Here is a 22,449-nt window from a genome sequence, read left to right as displayed (position 1 = left end):
TAGATAGATAGATATACAGATAGATAGATAGATATACAGATAGATAGATAGATATACAGATAGATAGATAGACATACAGATAGATAGATAGACATACAGATAGATAGATAGATATACAGGTAGATAGATAGATATACAGATAGATAGATAGATATACAGATAGATAGATAGATATACAGATAGATAGATACATATATGCCTACGCATGTGAACTGCAGCTTGGGATCACAGATCAGCAGATCAGCAGATCCGCTGTCTGTTCCTATGACTCTGCGACATGGTCAGCGAAAACATCCAACTGAGTCGCCTTCCCTGCGACTTTGTATCTTTTTTGGCACTTCCCTCGGATTCCGCTTGGCGCCAGTGTGAAGCCCCCTAGAAGGCACAAGGTGCACTTTACTACCGGCGGTGGCTAATTAAGCAATTGATTAAGCGATTGGGCGATTACTTCTGCTCTGGTTCGACCGCTGGGCGGCACTCGAGTGTGATTTATGGCCACGCAATGAACCGATGCCGAATCGATCTGATTACTTTCCATTCCCAGTGCAGTGCAGTGGGGTCAAATTCGAAATTCTAATTGACAAAGAGCGCGCACAGTGGGTCAAAACGGGCGTTTGACTGGCACTCTGCCAGCCGCGTCTCTTCTCGTCTCGATTCATTCACTTTGAGTGCTGGCTACTGTTCGACTAGATTAATGAAATTAGACAATCAGCATCGGGTACTCAAGTCTCAAGTGGCAGAACGTGGAGAACGGCGAAAAGGCTAAATTAAAATCACTCAATTAAATAATTTTTAATGTGTGCCGCAGCCGAAAATTAAAATTTTACTACGGCAGCAGGCGGTGTAGAGCTGTGGAGCAGCTGTGGAGCAGCTGTCGTTCGCTGGTTAATTGCCCCGAATAGACATTAGAGCCACACAAATTGCCCCCCATTTCGAGACTCTATCTCCGGCTTGATTCTCCTCCGTCCATTAAGAGAGCCCCCTCCCGATCGACTACATCCAGTCAAGGTCACCGCATCGCATCGGATTGGATTGGATAGCATCTCCGTTTCCATTCCCATTCAATGTTCGATATTACGAGTCTGAATTGAATATTACCGCTGATGAGGCCATAAAACACATCCACATCCACATCCACATTCCCATTTTCATTTCCATTTCCCGCTTCACATTTCCCCCTCACTATATTCTTCAACCTGATGGATCGCACCCAGATGAGAACGAGGTATCAGCCCCAGCAATTACTGCATGTTAGCAGCTTCTCTAATGGCTCAGCTCCAATCAAATCAGCTAGATCAACATCAGAATCAGCTGGTTGCTGGATGCCCAGTTAGTGCTGGCCAAACTAGATTGCAACTTCGATTGCAGATTGCAGTCTCTGCAGGCAGCTTTCCTTTGATCACAAATTAAGCTGCTACGTTGAAGTGATCCTTTCAATTCGCTTTCAGCCATTACCTTTTCGGGCACAAAAGGGTTCAATTAAACTTTCAACGGCATTTCAATTCGCTGCGGAGCGCTCCTTTTCGGCAGCAGCGCAACAAAATTGCTGTTAATTACACCTAATTGGGTTTTTATTTTGATTTGGTTTTTTTTTTGCACATTTCAATGCGAAGTCGACGCGAAAATTCGCACAAAATAACAAAAACCAAAAACCCGAAACGGCTGCCGTTGCCAGGTAGCCAAATCCACAATCCACAATCCCCGATTCCCGATGCCCAGCCCATTGTTCGGTTCGAAAACAAATTAATGACATTAAAGAGTGCAAACAGAAAATGCAATTTTCGGTGTAAATAACACAATCGATGCAAATGAAGTAGCGGTTCCGGCGGCGCTTTTTGCAAGACCAAGCCAAACACTCGCACAAACTTTCAGCACACCGAGAGAATTTCTGCTCGGCACGAAAGCCAAATAAACAAATCCCCTGCGAGCCGCGACTTAAGTCAAATTAATGGACAGTTGCTTTCAGGCTTTCAGGCTTTCAGTCTTTGGTTCGGGCTGCGTACCCATTACTTGCACAGGGTATATGGGTTTGCTCGCATCTTGAACAGGTGCTTTCTCCCAAACACTCCAATGAATGATTCTGCTTCAGGTTGAGTATTTAGCATACGTTCGGCATATCTTTGATTCAAGTGCAGTCAGCACAGTCACAGGGTGTTGCTCAGTCGACGAACTCACCTCTCTCTTGGATTGCTTAGTTTTTGGGTTGGTTTGGCTTGGTTTGATTTGGCGGGGCTTATTTATATTTGTGTTTGCCTAAAAAATTGGCGCTACCTACGCGAGTTTTGTCTTTAGCATCGTTTCTTCTTTTGTTTTCGCGATGAATCACGGCATGGCCCAGTCGCATTAATGTCCACATCCATAGCCACATCCACATCCACATCCACATCCACATCCACGTCCACATCCAGTGCCAGTACCAGTACGCATATCCAGCGAGAGCGGGGGTCGTTTGCCTAATCAATAACCATCAATCGTCTTTACACACAGTAAACACACATAATAGATGGCCGTAAGCCGCAATTATTGATGGGCCCGTCGATCCACTCTGAACCCAGAGTTTCAGTTTCAGTTTCAGTTTCAGTGTCAGTCTCAGTCTCAGTTTTGGTTTTAAATCCATGCCGTGCGCAATATAATGCTAATCAATGCTAATAGTTCCACTGCCCTCTTCTCTGTTTCTTTGCAGCTCAGCTCAGTGTGGTGCAGACGGGCGACTCTTGCATTTATTGGTAAGTGGAGTGCAGTCAATAGCTTTGTATTTGTGGTCAAAAGAAGGGGCGCACAGCTTCCTGTTGCTGTTGGTGGGAGCCAGAGTCAAAGAAACCGAAAATATTACGCATACGCACCGGCGTCACGCACAAGTCAAGCGAAATCAATCAAAGACAACAAATTTCCAGCACGCAATCAATTGCTGGCTGCGAAGTAAGGGAGCTGACTGGGAATTATGTGCGTCACTAGGTGCGGACTCATAAAAAGGGGAAGCATCGAAAATAATACCAATGCCACATACTCGCAGTGTGGCAGTGTGTAGGGTGCATCTTCGGGGGTTCAGTTCGGCGTCCTCGAGACAATTGGGCGCCAGTCGAGTTGAGTCGTTCTCGCTGTGCCTTGGACTTGTGGGGGCGACTTGTTCCACTTGTTCCTCCTCCGCCACCCCGTGCGAATCAATCAAGAAGGAGAGGAAATGCCGAGGAAAGCAGGAATCTGCCACATTTTCTGGCAGTAACGCGCAATTTAACCTGTCTGTCTGTGTTTCGCATTTCTGCTCACTCAATTATCATAATAGCCATTCCACGCCAGAAGGTGGGGGCGGAGGTCGGAATGATTATGTCGGCGCCAGTATTTCCGCCTTTTTTAACGACCCCTTGTCTTGGTCCTGCTTCCAAGTCCTTGGTCCTCGCTCCTGTTAAAAAAACACACCCAACAGAGGGAACTCGGACATGTGTCCATGTGGCGGCTTTGTGGCCGCCTGACACGCACAATTAGGCCAGTGTTGGCGTCCAAGGATACGTTCGTTCGCTATTGCTGTTGATACTTCTGTTGCTGTTGCTATTGCTATGCTCTCGAAGTCAAATCGAATAAAATCACGATTTACAACGCTTGCGCACGCATCCCGCCCCACAAATTCTCTATGTGCCCCCGTTGCGGGGGAATCACAAAAAAAAAGACAGGAAAACAAATGGAATTCTATTTCCCCAGCGTTCCGAACTGTTTGCGTTGCGCCCTAATGCACTTGACCTTCGAAATTTGAATCGAAATCCAAAGAGCATTTTTACCCCGTGCAACTCAAGCGAGACAACATTTGGTAGCAGCCCGTTGGCATTTTCTATTCAGTCTCACTTACTGATAACGCCAAGTATCTTTTATGGATATGTTGTTACTCTAACCTTTTACTTATATGGCATCGACCGAGAAAATGTCACTTTGGGCCACATTCAGCACTGTCTGCTCAACAACAACTGGGTCTTCGATTTGCCTGCCATGAAAGGCAAAGTTTTCCGAGTCCAACTCGGAAGTATCAATGTCTTGCTGCCTCAATTGCTTCCTTTCGCCAGGCGAAGATCCCGACGACGTCCTCGAAGGACAAAGGACACGCAGTGTCCTCGCCATTGTTGCCAGGCATTGTAAAGTTTGAGTATAAATTCCATTAGGATTATATTACAGCACTCCGACTACACACATGCGAAGGAGGACGAAGGAGGGCGAAGGAGGGCGAAGCCACAAAAGTTTCGCCTGGCCCATAAACTAGGAGAATTCGCTTTATTATCCTTGAAGCGGGCACAGGGGTGGAGGGGCGGTTGGGGGGTAGATTTCCAATGGATTAGGGCCAAGCGCTGGCGAAGCCCCACAAGGCGTTGGCTACTCCACTCACTCACTCACTCACTCACTCACTCACTCACTCACTCACACGCGTGCTGAGCGAGTGGCAGGATATGTGTCAAGGACATGCCACATTTCATTCAGGCGTGTGTGTGTGTGTGTGCATGTGTGGGGAAGCCCCCAGCTGCTCCTGTGGGCGTGGCCCCTGGGGCTGGGCTGAAAAATACATTTGGGACACATTTGTGGCCCGCTAATTGGTGTCGCTCTTCCCTGCGTTTATCACCTGTCTTTCCGATTCCAATTCCAATTCCAATTCCGATTCCCTTTTTACTGCCGCTTCTTTCCTTCTAGGCACTCCCACGTTGAAGTTCTTTCGGGGATTCCGACACCCAGCTACCCACAAAGTTTAATTTAATTAGACCCTGCACAGAATGTCCTTCTGGAGGAGGAGGAGTCCTCTTTCCGCGCGCAAACAAAGACGGGCAGCCAAACCGAAAACGCTGTGTATTTATGCGCGATTCGGGGATTTCCTCGAACTCTAAACAGCTGCCAGCTGTGCAGGAATTGACCACGAACTGCCTCTTGCCCCCTTGCCCCTTGCCCCCTTGCCACTTGCCACTGCCATCGACGGACGCCTCTGCATTTTCAGTTACAGCGTCGCCAGTCGGAAATTTCCATTAGATTCGCTCCGTAGCTGTGTATCTGAGTCTCCATTTTGGCCGTTCTCGATTGCCGTTCGCAATAAATAAACACAATAAAGACTTTTAATGCGAATTCCTTCATAAAAACCACTAAGATGACGATGAACATGAACGCGATGATTGTGATTATGATGATGATCATAATGATGATTAGTATTGGCCTCCGTCGTCTCCATTTCATAGATATATTGCTTTTGCTTTTGCACAGACAGCTGTCGCATGGCCAGGAGCATTTGTATCTAGCAGATACAAATGTATCTATCTATTTTCCCTCTGTTTTTTTTTTTTCAATGACCGACCCAGAACGAGGTGCGAAAAGTGCTCTAAATCGCTTTGGAGCTTTAGAGACGAAAAGCCGCCGAAAAACAAACCAAACCAACCACACGGCAAACAAAGTTTGATAAAATTCCACACACAAAGAGGGGCCAAGAGTGGCCATAAATAACAATAAATAAAAAGCAAAGGAACACGCAAACGGCGAGCAGCGGCGATAATGTCACCTTAATCAACATAAATCGCGTCGTTGTCACAAAGTGAATTAGCTCTGGAAATTAATTAGATTCTGCCAAATCGAACCGAACAGCATTGCTGACTACACTGGGACAGGAGTACCGGAGTACAGGGTATCCAGGGTATCCAGGGTATCCAGGGGGAAGAGAGGCGAGAGGCAGCAGCAAGTCAACGGGCAGATAAGATTTGCCCGTGCCTTCCACCGATAAGACATCTTTTGACACGCAGCGCAGCTCTGATAAGCCTGATAAAAACAGCAACCTTATGAAAGCTCAGATTGCGAACGTCCTTGCACGCACACCACTGCACTGCAATGCCTTCGCTTATCTGGAGGGCAGTGACTAACGATACTCCTCGGATACTGATAAACGATTCAGATACTTGCATATCTCCGAGCTGGATGTATAGATATACTTAACATTTTCGATTGAGCAAACCGAGCAGTGAACTACAGTTTTTCAGTGTGGAGAAGTGGAGAAGTGTGGCAGCTACAGTTTCAACCCCAAGAGTTGGCCCAAAACATTTTCGCTTGCCAAGCCGCTTTCCTCCCCAAAATCCTGCTGTACCAACCAATTCATTTCCATAATTTTCCATTTTCGAGGCGTTTTATTCACTTCTCCGCCGACAGTTTGAGTTTTATGGCCTGCGATACGCTTGATGGCCATGGCTTCTTGTATCTTAGAGATACGTTCCAGCTCTTAGCTATTCAGCCGAACTATCATTCCGATACGTGGCATAGTTAGACGTTCCTTTTAAACTTTCAGCGAGTGTTTGTCAAAGGGTACTTGGCATTCCCATTCCCTCGTATCTGCAGAACAGTTTTCCCATTTGTGTTATTTTGTGGATTCCCTTGTTTTGTGAACGCCCGGAACGTGCGCGGAAATGTTTATAGCCGAAATGCTTGCGCAACGCGGGGAACGTTCCCCATCGCCACCAACCACCCCTGCACCCCCCTAGACGCACCCCCCACCCCGCACCCCCGCTGTCAGGACATTTTTGGCACGACAGCGGGACGCACTTGGAATGTGCGAAACTTCTTGCCAGCCAGTTGGCTTTTCCTCTTCCTCACAGTGTGCGCTTAATTTTTATAACAGCTTTATGTCATCTCCGATCCCCCCCTCCCGCCACTCCGCCCGTTGCGCTCTTAAGTGAATAATAAATTAATTGAATCGCCACGCGGCCCATTTTCAGCAAGGAGGAAGGGCGCTCCCAATCTATGGTCCATTCGTAAAGTTTTATGTTAATAGCCAAGCAAGGGTTTATGGTTACTCCCCCCGACATCAGAACCCCCCCACCACCACCTGCAATTAGCAAACTAATCAAATTGCAGATACACTATCTAAATGCCTAATTACAGTGTAAATTTGTGGCCCCTCGGCGGAGATTTGCTGCCCCTTGGCTGTTCTGACTGCAGTGACACTTAATTGGAAAACAGCTGACAAAAGAGCGCCGCACGGAGCCGAATCGCTTTTCGTATCTATCAGATACGAGCGGGCACTCGCTGTGTGTTGGCTTTGTTCTTTCCCTGTTTGGCTTTGGCATCGCTTTTAATTAAGCCCGGCCAAGACAGCAGGGAAGCAAACAAAATGAAAGTTTGTTGTTTTGTTTTATGGCGCACAAACACCCCCTCACACCACACAACACACACCACACACCACACAACACACAGCACAGCAAAATATCCAACTACTTTCAGCTGAAATCCATTTCGGAATATGAATAGCGCAATCGTAGAAAATATGGCACAAGAACTGCAAGGGGATGAGAAACAAGGAAGGAGCGGAGGGTGGCAAAGTTGGCCAGTTGGTTACTACAATGAAGTGGAGGCCAAGCATCCAAAGGATTCAAAGGGCATTCCAAGCAGGCATTTAGATTCGCTAATAGCAATCCAATCATTTCGATTACTTGATAATCAAGCCAAAAGAGAACTCAAATATGTGTGTATTGCGAATGCATGTTTGCGAAAATGTACGCCCCAATGCACTGGGTCCACGTCCACTTCTCTTGGCCATTTTCGCCTTTTCCCCACTCGGTGGCTCGTGTGAAATGTGGAGTGCGAGCCAGGCACGTAGCCAAACGAACCGAACCCAAACGCAAACGCAAACCAAAGCAAACCAAACCGAACCGAACCGATAATTGTTGGTGGCGGCAGATGTGCGGACAAAATGTATATACTTTTCATGTATTATAACTCAAATGCTCAGTGCTCAGTGCTCAATGCTCAATGCTCAATGCACTTATGCGGCGTTTTCACATCGCACGCCCCAGTGATAAATGCAGGTCCGTGCTCAACCTCCGCAACCTCCGCAACCTCCTCAGACTCGATCATTACGAGTATGTATCGCAATTATGAGGCGTCATTAATATAACGCTTGTTCAATTGTGCAATTCCGCCGGCTGACAATCCATTCATTTGCATTCGACCGCCCTGCTAATCGTATGCAAATGGAATCCCAATCCAAGTATCTGAGTCACCAGTCACCGCAGTCAGTCACAGTTTTGGGATATTTCGGATGGCTAGGTACGTGACCCAAGTGTCCACACCGATAAAATTGGAAGTTTCTCAACAAATAGTAAATAAATCGAACTAACGTTATTGTAATGCCGCAGTTTAACGCAATTAACATTGAACGCCTTTAGATATGAGCGGGAATGCTGCATAGTTAGATAACTTGATTAGTAACGCCCTCAGGAAACGACCGTTGAGTTAGAGGGCCATAAAAACAATCAACTTTAGTATTTGCTAGAATATTTCGGTTTTATATTGTCGCCAGTTAAATGCAATGGCACTTGCTGATTAGTCGCTAGATGGACACCCCAGCCACTCGATTCTCCATTCTCGATTCGATCTCCACACGATATCTCCATCTCCATCTCCATCTCCATATCTTCATCACTCGTTACGAAAACTTGTGCTCTCCGGTTGCTGGCCATTTAGACATTCGGCCACTTGGCTCTCCAATCTGGTGGCCATCGATCGGTTTGGCGCGACTGGCAGCAACAACTCGCACACTTGAGGCCAATTCACATGCCAGCCACAAATCAGCCGCAAATCACTTTATTTCCAAGTGCCGGCGAATCGACCGACTGAGGAATGTCAATGTGGAAAGTGCAGCTAAAAGGTTTTCCAGAGCAATCCTGCTAGTTTTAAGCATCGATCTCTGGCCACGCGGCGTATGCGCAATCTGAAGTCAAACTTCTTATGCCTAGATTATCATATTCAAGATGATGAGTGGTGATCCTTGGGCAGAAAATCACAACTGTGCGCTCGCAAGAGTAGAAGTTCCCAGCTGCCGTGACCCCAAAAGTTGTCGGGGAGGCCACGCATGCGCAGCTTTGCTATCGATGCCGCTGATTTAGAAGCTGACGTCCGCCACATTTGGTCAAAATTGGTCAAAGCGCTGCCAACAAAGCCGGACCCCAACCCCAAGTGGAAGCCAAGTCAAGTCAAGAGTCGGGCCAAATGGCGATTTTATGTGCGTTCTGTGCGATTTCTGTGCGACTTTTGCAATTTGTTCGACACGAATGTCAAAAGTGATTTTCGTTGCAGTGGAATACGGGGAACAGAGCCACATCAAAGGCAGCAAGGTATTAAAAGCTCTCACAAACAACGAAGCACCGAAACAGCCAACAAACAACAAAAATAAAGAAACATGCGAAAGTCATAAATCATAATTCTTTATTCTGCCTACGTTCTGTTGTTCGCTGCTGACTGAATTTCGGTTCGAACCTGACTGTGTGTGTGTGTGTGTGTGTGTGTGTGTGTGTGTGTGATGGGGGTCTAAAATGTATATAGCACGTCACAGACACACAGGCATTACCACAAGTGCACACACTTCTGGCCATATGATAAATGGCCGAGAGACAGCAGCAGAAGCAGCAGAAAGCCAAAATCGCGCACAAACCAAATTTTAAATGAAATTGATCATCTCCACAGAAATGCCTGCCTTCCCATGTCAAATAGTTCAACTTGTAACTCCGGAGTAAAGAAGGGATAACCTATCGGTTTGCTCCAAAAGTAAAGACAGCTATTCTTTCTATAAACTATTCTCCTTATGTGTAGGAATATCTCTACCTCTCAACTCCATAATCCATAACTCCATAATCCACCTTCGCCATCGGTTTCGGTAATGAGTTGATTCCGTTTTGATTCAGCTCGCGGCTTAGATTGCAGTACGCCCACTACTTTTACCGCCCCCATTTGGGGTACACTCGGGAGTCAAGCGAATTCATGGATGATTGCCTTCAATTGCATTTCAATTCCGTTTCAATTGCCGCCGAGGAATTTCGCTGCAATTTCTCCTTCTGCTCACCTTCACCTCGCACAACCCGATCGGAATGTGTGTGTCGCCCCTCGAATCCCCCTCCCCTCCCCTCCACCCCTGTAAATTCGAATTGTCCATGCATGTGCATGTTTGTATGTACATATGTATAGATACAGATGTAGACGTATTGACACCCCGGCATCCGATCTGTATTGGCTATTTGGCCGGTGGACCTGGTCCCAATTAGCCGATTAATGGCTTAATTGAGGCGTGTTGAATACATATGTATGTATGTGCGAGGGGTGGAGGGGGTGTTTGGCTCTCGGGTGCGTGATCAATCACGATCAATCGTGATTTGTAAGCTCGATCGCGTGTCACGCGCTTCGCCGGTTCGCCAATTCGCCGATTTGCCGCGACTTACATAAATCAATTTAGCCGAGTTTATTTTATAATTTAATTGCTTTTGTTTACGTTGACATGCTGCACTCACGTTCGTGGGTCTCTCTGTGAATATCTACATATATACATGCACATACATGCATACATATATCCATCTCCACATATCTGCCGCTCCTCTCGCACTCACTCACTCTCTCTTTCCGTTTTGTCTCTGTGCATTTTGCAGATTCGACGCCGCTGTGAAGGGAGGTAGGTGCCGCCGGCTGTTCGACGTTCGACGCATTCGCTCGGCCTTAGCGCTCTGAGCAACAACAAAAGTCGGGGATCTGAGCCGATGGAACCGATGGATCCACCTTGCTCCTCTGCCGCCCGCCCCCCAAGAACCCCCATTGAACCGAAGGATAGACTCTAGAGAGCCAGAACTCTGCGAGTTAGTGACATGTGATAAGCGAAAAAGTGAAAAGTGTGTGCCTCTATAAACCATTCTATATATATACAACTACAACTGCAAATACAAATACACATATACACGGGAGATATAGAAGAACAACCTTCTTTCGAACAGTCCAACAAAAAACAAATGCAACGCGTAGGCCTTTAACTGTGATCTAACAATACATAGCAAACGAGAAGGAGGAAACCCAGTTTGTTACGCTTAATTTTAGTTCGGTTTAGTTTTTTTTTGTTTTGTTTTATTTACCGTGCGCGCGAAACGTCAACCAACCATGTTCAACTCCAACATACCGGCCTCCTCGCTGCTGAGCATCGACAGCGGCGGCCTCCTGATGGGCGGCCATACGCCCAAGACGCCGGAGATCCTCAACTCGCTAATTGCCATGACCAATCCGCTGGAGAGCTTCAGCTACAGTTCGGCAGCGGCGGCGGCGGTGGCGGCATCCTCATCTGCGTCCTGCAGTGCCGCCTCCACGCCGGTGGTCACCGTGCGCCATTTCAATGGTCATCCCAATGGGCAGGTGAGTGTTTTCCACCATATCCACCATGGCCACCATATCCACCACATCCACCATATCCAAAGTGTGTATGCATTACATGGCGTATACTTAATGTGCGTATACTTCATGTGTACTTGCAGTCGCACTCGCAGGACAGCAGTCATTCCAGTTGCTCCGGATCACCGCTCGACTCCCCAGCGGGCACGGCCACCACGCCCAGCGTGCAACAGGTAATTGGATCAGTATTGTAGAATTGAAATTAGTACCAACTGTACGAGTATCCTTATGAGATGTAGCTAAGGGCATTGCCAAGTCCGCTCATCTACCGAAATACACATAGCACACAAAATGCCTTGCACTGCGAACGTTTTCAGAGATTCTAATTTATGGGGAATTAGTTGAAAAAAATTAAAAAGACGTTGCGATGCCTCTTTCTTTCACCCGGTTGTTGCAGCAATTAAAACCCGCGCTGGCACAACGCCTATAAATTCGTTTCAAGTAATAATCATAAATCACATTTGCTCACACACGGTTAGTGGTTAGCGGATGGCGGAGGGAGGGGGCTGGGGCTGGGGCTTATATAGTCTATAGACACCTGCCAATTATTGCTAGAAGCGGGAGCGGAAGGGGAGCGGACTAGGGATGCGTCCGTTGCACAACGCAGAGATCGCTTCGGATCGAATTGAAACGAAGCGGCGGCCTTTAACTCACATGTGGAATTAATCGCTGAAGTTGACACCACCGCAGCTACGTGCCTCATTAAGGCCAATGTCAGGCAGCCAGCCAGCCAGTCAGCCAGTCAAGAGTAATTCTCCCCACTCGCACTGAGACTCACATTCAGATTCAGATTCGGATTCAGCTTCAGCTTCAGAGGCAGATTCAGATGCAGATACTCGAACTCAGCGCCGCAAAAGTGAAATCAATTCTCGCTGCGTCTTGCAATTGACGCCCACTCACCGCCGAAGCTCACGTCGTTGTCATACGGACGGACAAACTTACGGACAAATGGACAAACGGGCAGACAGACAGAGAGACAGACAGACCAATGACCAGTGGAGAGTGTAGAGTGCGTGGGTCGAGTTTGCACGGCAGAGTGTGCTGCGTGGGCAAAACAGTCATCGAATAAATGAATGAATGAAACGGCCAAATTGATGCGGCCAGATTAAAGCCAGATTGATATTACAAGTGCTTGTGCATGATTCCGGTGAATTACGACGAAATGGAGGAAAATAAGTGGAAAGCAAGCGCGAGTCTGAGCTGGAAAACACAACTCACGTAAGGGGAGAAACTTCAGAATAGTGTTTTACCATTTTGCTAGAAATTGGGTTTTATAGCACTTAATTTCTGTCTGGTGACTAACAGCGAACTTTTTTTGATGGCAATTCAAATTCAGCTGTGTTTTCGACCCCTAGTTGAACCCCGAAGAATCGGACCCGGGGACACATTCAAAGGTTTCCTGTCCTCTGTGTGTTTTTGTTTTTCTGCGCAGCCCAAATATTTGCACAAATGTTGCCGAAAAAGAGGACAGAGCAAGTGAGGGGGAAATGTGAAATGCGAAATGGGGATAAATAATAAGAACGGCAAACAGAACGAGCGAGAAATGTGCAAAAGTGCAAACAAGCCAAACAAAATGCAAATTTGCCAGTCCGAAAAATTGGCTCTTTAATAAGTTTTCGGGTGAATTTTGCGACTAAAGTTGCAGCGATGCGAAGTGCAAAGAAAGGCTCGGTCGTTCCGTTGGCTCTTTCAGATTCAGATACAGATACAGATTCAGAATAAAAAATCCTGAGAGAACTCTACAGTTGCGTAGATACAACATATATATATGTATGTATTTCTTTGACTAAAGCCTGTGCAACCTGTGCCGTCCATTCCCGATCCCACATCCATATACATACATCTCCATCCAGATTCAGATTTCCCCCGGCGCAATTGCACAATTTTCCAACAGACTTCGTCCGACTTATTGAGTCGACGCTGACCATATGGTCATATGGTCATATGGTCATGTACTGGCTCCGATTTGCCAGCGTCTTGGATTTTTTGTGGCGGAGTAGGGGGCTTGGCGCATGCGATTATTATGATTTTGTTTTGGATTTCGATTTTGATTTCGATTTCGGCATTCCTTACTTGTCGCTTTTTAAACACAAAATTTATTTATCTGATTTCTGGGTCAATAAATATAGCGCAGCGTGCCTAAAATTCAAATGGAACCCGATGCCGAAATGCCGAGAAATTAACAGAAGCGCAAAGGCAACATTGAAAAGAAGGGCGCGTTCGTTCAATCAGTGGCATCCGAACAATTTCTCGAGCAGACAACAAACAAAGTGCGCAAAAAGGGAAAACCAGAGAAAAAAATAACGAGGCACGAAACACTGCGGTCTGGTCGACACTTCAATGACCTACAAATAAATGAGCTTACTTCAAAAATCTTACTTCAAAGATCTTAAATGGGGTTTACCCGTCGCAACTTTTAGTGCCTATTTCGTTTAGAAACCCATCAAAAGTTGCACAGATAGTTGGGCAATCATAAAGGGTATTTTAGCAGCTCATATGGCCGAATGCAGTACGCAGTCAATCAACGAAAGTTGACACAGTGCGCGGAGCAGAGTGATGACCATCTGTTCCTGTCTGCGACTCTGGGACTCTGGGGCTGTGGAGCTCTGGAGCACTGGAGCTCCTCCATAAATGGAACTGACCCAGTCCAGGCTGGATCGAGGTTACTTCGGATTTCAGTTTTCAGTTTTCAGTCTCTGCTTTCGCAAGCCCACCCACCATCACCACCACCACCACCAGCACCAGCACCAGCACCACTTTCGTGAACTTAATCGAGTATGCCGCATGCACTTGTCTTGCTACAGAGAGCATTGAACACTGAACACTAAACTTGGCTGGGCGTGGTGATTGTCGCAGATTTCTATCTGCTCACTGTAATATTTATAATTCATGCACAACTCGAGAGTGTCCCCAAACCGAAATCCAGGTGCCAAGCCCTAAGCCAAAGCCAAAGCCAAAGCGCGAAAAAGGTCGCTTGAGTAAATCACCGGTCACATAAACAGATAAACAAATAAACAAACAAACAGAGCTGAGAAAGCCGCTTTAGATAATCTCCTCCCAAGAAAACGGGCCGCGATTCGTCATATCTCTATATCTGCGTCCGTCCAACTCCCGATAAACTGTGTCGAGCTCTCACACAAAAAGCACAGCCAACTCACGGGGAAACTCACACAGATGGAGGAGCAGGAATTTAAATTAAAGTTATATATCTGGCTCTGAGTTTCAATTCAAAATAATATCAATCTATCTATCTATCTATATAAAAAAGTACGCTGTAGAAAGGATATTTGGTCTAACTCACTCTCGAACCTGCCTTTTTTCGATCTTTGCAGACCTGTTCGCGCCTGATCAAGGAGGGCCTGAAGCTGTCCATCCAGAGCAAGCGCAAGCTGTCGACCTGCGACTCCAGCTCCGGATCGGAGCAGCCGCACTCCAAGTACTCGCGCCGCAGCAGCAACCACAACGGGCACAGCGGCAGCAGCAACAACTACAGCGGCAGCATGAGCAACGCCAACGACTTGGACGACGACTGCGAGGAGTCGAGCGATGACGACAGCGAAACCAAGTCGCAACCCAAGGGCCTGACACCGGAGGACGAGGACCGACGGCGAAGGCGCCGCGAGCGGAACAAGATTGCGGCCACCAAGTGCCGAATGAAGAAGCGCGAACGCACACAGAATCTGATCAAGGAGTCGGAGGTCCTGGACACCCAAAACGTGGAGCTGAAGAGCCAGGTGCGTCAGCTGGAGACCGAACGCCAAAAGCTGATGGACATGCTGAAGTCCCACGGCTGCCAGCGAGCCGGCGGCTGCCAATTGCCCAGCCAACTGCTCCAATCGCCGGCGCAGAAGTACCTCGGCGAACTGGAACTGGAAACGGTGAACAGCGACGCCCCCAACTCCGGCAACAACAACAACCAGCGGCTGCAGAGCATACCCTCGATGGCCACCTTCAAGTACGGCTCCAAAACGGCGGCGGCCATGGCCCAACAACTGCCCACTGGCTACTGCAAGCCGTCGCCCAGCGCCCAGGAATTCGAGCATGCCGGCTACCAGCAGCAGCAGCAGCAGCAACAGCAGCAGGCACAGTCCCTGAATCCCGCCGGCAGCAACGTGATTGACCACCAGCAGCAAGGCAATCCCAGTCCCAGCCTGATTTCCGACTATGTGCCCAACTGCGACGGCCTCACCGGCAGCGGCAGTGGCAACCATCCCAGTCACAACAGCAGCAGCGGCGCCAGCAGCAACACCAGCAATAACAACAGCAACATCAGTAGCCACAGTCACAGTCACAGTCACAGCAGCAACGCCACGAGCAGCACCACGCCCACCGCCACCAGCAGCGCCATTGAGTTCGTGAAGAACGAGCTGGTGGACTCGCAGAGCCCCTACACCACCGCCCTCAGCGCGGAAAGGTTCCTGTTCGAGCCCAGCGACGGTTTTCCGGACATCAAGCACGCCTGTGTTCTGCCCTCGCCCTGCGGCATCAACGGCCTCAACATGGCCAGCGTGGTCAACACGAGCGGCGGTGCCGGCAGCAATAACAACAGCCACAACAATAACAACAACAACAACAACAACCACCTGATCGACTTCCACCAGGGCCTGCAGCACGGCAACATTGGAGCTGGAGTGGGCGTTGGAGTTGGCGTGGGCGTTGGAGTGGGAGTGGGCGTGATGACCCCCTACGATGACGAGCAGCTGCTGCTGCTGAAGAACGGATGCTTCGCCACCGATCTGCTGTCCCAGCTGGTGGAGGAGGGCGGCGAGTACGTCGACCTGGACTCAGCCACCGCCTTCATGAACAACGGCAGTTGCCTGGCGTGAGGAAGGGCGCCGGACAGGGAGCGGGATCGGGATCGGGATCGAGACCGCGACCTGCTGCTACCAGCCTTCGAACAGCCAAACCACAACAACAACAACAACAACACTCGGCAACAGCAGCAATCAGTCCAATATCCGGCCGGAAAGGAGGAGCCACCGGCCAGTCCACAACTTGACGGGCAGGTGGAGCTCGAGCTCGAAATGGAGCTGCAACTCGGAGAGGAGCAGGATCCGGCTTGGACTCACGTAGACTACTGGTGCTAGGGCATCCTCCACACACACACACATACTAACTAATGTTAATCTTAAACGCCACTCATCGACTAAGCAGGAGTACAGAAACAGAAGCCGCAGTTCCCTCCAAAAAACCCCCAAGCAATCCCATCCAATGCGAACCCCGTAATCAGTTATCAGTTATCAGTTTTAACTAAAGCTTTCTTCAAAATCAAAAGCAGCACATTTCTCTCTAGCCAACCACTTTCTAACATAGAATTGAAAACCGACCAGAATATTTTAAAAACGTGCTTTAATTTACTCACTAAATTTCGGATTCCTTTACCCCCAGGCGATCTATACGATCGCTATTCTGTAGCACACGCAATCCAAGTTCTTCCAATAGCAGAGTTCCCCCTCAAAGGTCCGGATCCCGCGATTCAATCAAGGACCACTCGAATAAAATCCCCAACCCGAGATACACCCCCCTCCGCCCCCAAGTGCCCCCATACCTTGATCCCAAGTCCGCCTGGAGCCGGCATCCAGCCTGTGGCTTGACTACCTCATGAAGCAAGAAGCAGAAACAACTAACAAGTAACTATCATTAAAGAGCTGTAAGGAGTAAGGTGTAAAGAACGTAGAACAATGGACAAAAGCAGAAAGCAGAAACAGAAGAAGCAGAAGCAGATTTAGAAGCAGAAGAAGCAGAAACGAGAGCACACAAACACAAACACACGCGCAGCGGTGAAAGAAAAACACTTGCACAACTGTACATAACCAAATTTTTATACATTAACTAGGTATATCGATTAACATTCCATTGCAAGCCTGCGCGAAAAGCAAGTCGAGGGAAGCAGAGCAGTGATCAACTGCTAGAAGTCACATCCGCATCAGTAATTATTAATTTTAATTTGTTCGATTCTTTTCTTTTATTTTCGATTCAAGCATAGATTTCTTTGCTCTTTGCTCCCATCAAAAAAAAAAAGCCTTAACCATTATATTAATATGCTTATAAATGTATAAACAATCGAGAGATTAGAGAGAAATATTCGAGATGAGAAGCAAAAGCAGTTGCAGAAAACAGAAATGGGAAGCCCATGCGATATGACGTTTGATATTTTTTTTCTAAAACCTAGGCTTAGTCAGTGATAAACCCTATATGTATATACACTTATATATACATTTATGAATTTTTGTTTTTTTTTTGTGTCCATACATCGTAAGCTATGTTTAAAAAATAAGTCAAATTGCCTTACTCAAACACTAAATCGAGAAAACAAAAAAAAAGAAGATCTTTCAATTGACAACTAAACCTAAATTACTAATCTACACTTTGTTAAATCTTTTGCAAAACTAATCTATATATACCAGAAGAAGAAAATATATAAATATAATATATATACAAGAGATAAAAGGAGAAAGAAATGTATTATGTATAAATTGGTGGAATCGAAGACCTTAAAGTGCTGCTAAAAATTGAAACTTTGCAACTCCTTCTAACGTGCGCCTTATTACAATTTTGTAATTTATACTATATACATATGGTAGGAAAAGTCGAAGGATATACATATATACAAGTGTGTACTAAATCGAGGTTAAACTTATATATTTGTGTGTTTATTGCTTGATCAACGAGATATATACATAATTATACACAGATAAAGCAGTTAATTATATATACAAGTGTGTGTACAAACAGCTGTGAACACCAAAAAGTGGCCTAAAGGAGCATCCAACCCCAACAAATGTAATTCCCCCAACAAGTGCTTTGAAATTATTTCGTATTTGTAATTGCCTCGAGTTGAGAAGAGTTAACCAACGATACCGATAAACGATAGGCGATAAGCGATATAATTATATCTATGTTAAATACGCAAACTATTTATAACATGTAACGAAACCCGATGAGCTTGTTTTGAGCGTTTTGAGCACCGCCTTTTTCTCTAGATCTACCAAGTCTACCATAATGTTATGTCACCACGATACTTCTCAAATAACACTCAAGAACGCGTGCCTAATTGTCCCAAATACGATTTTTGCGCGTGTCACCGACAAAAAGCCTTTCCATTGGAAATGGACCTTTAATATTAAAAATTGTATTGAGCATACCTTAAGAAAAGTTTACCTCACACACAGCTACACTCGCACACAACACGATACACACACAATCACACACACACACACACACATAGAAGGAACCCCAGAATATTGTAGGGTGGGACTTCGCTCGCCGACAATTGATATTACGTTCAGCTTCCAACAAAATTACCCAAAATATACAAAATATAAAAAAAAAAACAAATAAAAATAAAAATACTTTAACAAAGTTTTAACAACTCAGGTCAGGCGAGTGGAGAGCTGCCAGGGTTGCCACCACATTCGATGTTAAATGTAATTCGTAACTGTAAATGTTAACTGTAACTGTAATGGCAAAATGCAATCAAGTCCATGATGTTAGCCCCGCTTGTAAAAATTACTTTATTTATTTTTGTATTATTTCCCCAAGTTGTTTCTTTGTTTTCGATTAATGTTCTCTAATATATATCTAAAAATATGACCATAAGGAGTGGCGTTTCAGTTCTTGAGTTTTGGGATTGGGAACTCTCTTCTGCCAGCAGCTGAAAGCGGAAATATCCCTTAATTAATAGAGCATTGTAGGCGTAGATCAACATCATCGGAACAACACCAAACCACCACCCATCGCTCTCATCCACGCAGGACTCATCAACTCTTTAGTGGCGCATCTGCATTCTCCCCAACTCGACCTTGACCTCAAACTCGACCATGACCATGACCTGTGACCTCTGACCTTGACCCTCATTCTTAGCTTTTAGTTGTAGGTTACACACGGTTTTTGTTCAACAAAAAACCAAATAACTTAAACACAACATGCGCTACAAAAGTACCTGGACAAATGTAACGATAAACGATCAACAATAACAATAGATCAGTCTTAGATCAGTTTTTAATTTAAAAAAAACGAAAACGATACCCAAACTCAGCTGCAGGCAGAAACGGGGCACACAATCCAATCCCCTTGAAAACCCAACGAAACCCTGAGAAAAAGGTTTAATCCGTTTAATTGTATAGCTCTAGGCCTATAATATATATCCATGTATATTGGTAAAGATATTGATATAATTAATGCAATTTAAATGTGTAAATGTCCGCAAACCGCAAGAGCAAACAACAAAGAAACCTCCCACAAACTGTGCTAAAATAAAAAGCGTAAGAATAACAAAAGAAAGTGTCGAGATAGTCCAGTCCAGATGGTATTTGTGTAATTTTGACCAGAGCAAAACTATACGAAAAATAGATCTAGCTGGCTAGCGATGTGAAAGCCAAACAAGAGGATCAACAGCGAAACAGCAAACAGAAAATCAGCAAAACAGAAAAACAGCAACGAAGCCCAATCAATTCTATGTGTAACAGAAGGATAGTTGATAGTCGATAATGTTAACCCCCATCCCCCGAGTCATCCATACACCGTGTGTTCCATGTTATTCCGTAGCCTACCCGTATCTCTAACGCTCGCTGTATCTATATCTGTATCTCTAACTGTATCTGTAAACATCACCGATCCGACCACAACCGATCACACTCTAAAAGAACAACAATAAATTCAAGTTTAATATTCAGCAATGTGAGTTTCGCTTTGATCTATCTATCTATCTATCTATCTATCTATCTGTGTATCCATCAATTGCCCCCAGGGATCACTCATGGATGTGGCAGCCACTCGACGTCATCCCGCCCGGGGCACTGCACCTGAGTCAACCCAACCTGCAGTCACACTGCAGTCCACTGATCACTGCCAGCTACTCTGGGTGTATTAGGATTATGAGCCAGATAAGGAACTACAAGAATTGATCCACATTGGTGGATTCATTTTAGGAGACTTCAGATTCCAGGGTACTGCAAGCGTGGTCACCGATAGCCATTGCTTACGCGATTATGTTCCCTATTGGCGCGTGTCTCCGCGTGGGCGTGGGACAATCTGTCGGCGGCAATCTACTCGACCCGATCGGCACCTCCACCTCAATCTCCACCTCCACTTCCACCTCCAACCCTAGCGATTTCAGATTCGATCTGCATCGCTGACGGGCGAGTTATAAACAGACGGTGACATCATAACTTGCAAGCGGGACTCGCAGCGGGTCTCGGAGAGTGCGACTGGCTGTGTCGCCAACTATTCGTGGCTGGGAAACCCTCCCAGTCTTCAGACCCCAGACCCCAGTTCCCAGTCTATTCACTATTCTCATTCTGAAATACTCGTAATATGCATAAGTTGAAGGCTCGCTTTCGGCGCTCTGAGCTGCGATTGAGCTCGCGCTGCTGATTAATGCTGCCCCCGGCAGTGATTAATGCCTAATTGCTTATTGAATGTCATAACAGTAATAAAAGATCACAAACAGCGTTCGAAATCCTTCTCGCTGCAGCGTGTGTCATAGAGATTGGGTCACCGCCTCCGCGGGAGTCATGGGCGCCGGACACATGACATGTCGATGACATGTGATTCCCAGCTCCCAGCTAGACAAGCCCACTTTCTGGTCCCAACAATTACTTGGCCATTGCTTACACCAGCTTCTAGCTAATGATTCCATGCACTTTATAGATGAATGCCAAAATGTTAAGAAAACCCCATCTTTCCACGATCCTGTCCACAAGCGGTTGGCCTGGCTTAGAGAAATCCGTGATCGCTCCAAATGTCAACCGGCTAGAACTAGAGATCCAAGTGTCCAGATTCCAGATCCCACGACCGATGAAATATGTGAGCAGCGGCGGGTGCAGAAGTCTATAAATTATGGCACCTAATCGCATGAAATATCGGCCATAAATAAGCTGAGAACGCACTATCATTGCGGCAACTACTAGCAATCGCAGTGGCACTCGCAGGTGTATTTGTACGCCCATTCAGATAGGCTTACATGTGTTGCAGCACCGCGTATTTATAGACGTGCGTCAAGTCGAAAATTATGCCAATTCCAACCAGCAGCAGGCAAAGAGCCAAGCGCAAGTGCGACTCTGTGACAAATGGGACATGTCTCCGGGCTCCGAAGGCTATGGACCACTCCCGTGCACGAGACCCACTGTCTGCCAAGGTCCCGTCGCCGTCGGAGTGGCTGGAAAAGTCGAGTCTCGGTGGAAACGGCGGAAAAGTCTGTGAGTCAGCGGTTCAGAAGGCCAGGAAGCAGTGGCGGAGGTGAAAGAGTATCGCGCTCAAGAACGCGGTTCAAACGCCCACAATTGAGTTGCTAGCTGGGATTTGGAGTTGGAACTGCCCAGGTCTTAAGAAGCTATATTATTAGCCATATAAATGCAGAGAAAGTCCTTCCTTGATGTTGCGTTTCATGATCTTAAATCAATTTCAATTGTAGTAACGGCCGCAGCCGATTCAAAACTGGTCAATGGTTAATTACACAGAAAATACATAAATAATCTTATTGATGCTCGTCTCGAATCAAGCAGTTTAACAAATTATTTTGGCAGAGAGTTGGTACAGAGTTGGGTCAAATAATTAGTTGGATGTTTTAAAAATAAAGATAAACGATCGATTAATCATAAAAGCGACATGTGCATATAAACAAACATAGTGTGCATGTATGCGTGAGTAAAATGAAAGACTTGCAAAGTACCGCAAATGAGGACACAAAGGGACGCAATAAAGATGGCGGCAATGAGAAGTGGAAACATTTTCTTCTCCCTCCTGAATATTGAATCTTAATGTTCAAGGCCACAGAAAAACAAAGTGGATAATTCCTAAAGTCGCATTTAAATACAGCATACAGCCTTTTAACGCGAAATCCAGCCATTAAGGCCATTAAATCGAAATTAAAATGGACGACATCTTGCCAGAGCGAGACAGCAACAGCCCCTAACGAAATTTTATAGCCGCTGATCATGACTAATTGGCAATCAATCAATCTTTAATGTTTACTAAGCGAGTGCTGCATTCAATTTGCATGTGTACTATACTCTATTCAACCATTACTCACAGCGGGTATCCAGATTTTACGCTTTTTTTCTCGGTTTCACTTGTTTAGCTTCGCGTTTTTTTTACTCGCCACTTGTTGTTGTATTTTATGAATTTTGGCGGCTTGCGTTCGCAGTATTTTTTAGTGCCAACGCAGGCGCTATCGATATATGGCCTTAAATATATCGTTTTACGTCTTTTAGGGATTTTCAGTAAGCGCATAGCATTTAAATATTG

At 46.2% G+C, this 22,449-nt stretch overlaps 1 protein-coding gene and 1 long non-coding RNA gene across 3 annotated transcripts in view; one reads left to right on the top strand and one right to left on the bottom strand.

Annotated features, from left to right (window-relative positions):
• LOC120455427 (activating transcription factor 3) overlaps window positions 1–19,876 on the top strand; it is a 33,746-nt gene extending 13,870 nt beyond the window's left edge. Inside the window, exons 2-5 of one of the 2 annotated variants that reach the window (XM_039641605.2) lie at window positions 2,684–2,726; window positions 10,419–11,166; window positions 11,286–11,375; window positions 14,535–19,876. In XM_039641605.2, the coding sequence (XP_039497539.1) occupies window positions 10,918–11,166; window positions 11,286–11,375; window positions 14,535–16,028 (1,833 nt within the window). In that variant the 5' untranslated portion in view covers window positions 2,684–2,726; window positions 10,419–10,917 and the 3' untranslated portion in view covers window positions 16,029–19,876. Of the gene's footprint in view, window positions 1–2,683; window positions 2,727–10,418; window positions 11,167–11,285; window positions 11,376–14,091; window positions 14,470–14,534 lie in introns of those variants that run through there. The other variant, XM_039641606.2, reaches the window with a different exon arrangement.
• The window catches only part of LOC120455429, a 45,465-nt gene extending 23,171 nt beyond the window's left edge, over window positions 1–22,294 (bottom strand). The window contains exon 1 of the long non-coding RNA XR_005616746.1: window positions 22,235–22,294. This is a non-coding gene — a long non-coding RNA (uncharacterized LOC120455429). The remainder of the gene's footprint in view (window positions 1–22,234) is intronic.
• Window positions 22,295–22,449: the final 155 nt, after the last annotated feature.

This window comes from Drosophila santomea, chromosome X (genome assembly GCF_016746245.2).
Source record: "Drosophila santomea strain STO CAGO 1482 chromosome X, Prin_Dsan_1.1, whole genome shotgun sequence".
Taxonomy (NCBI): domain Eukaryota; kingdom Metazoa; phylum Arthropoda; class Insecta; order Diptera; family Drosophilidae; genus Drosophila; species Drosophila santomea.
The sequence above is the reverse complement of the archived record's forward strand: the minus strand, read 5'-3'. Positions and strand labels throughout refer to the sequence as shown.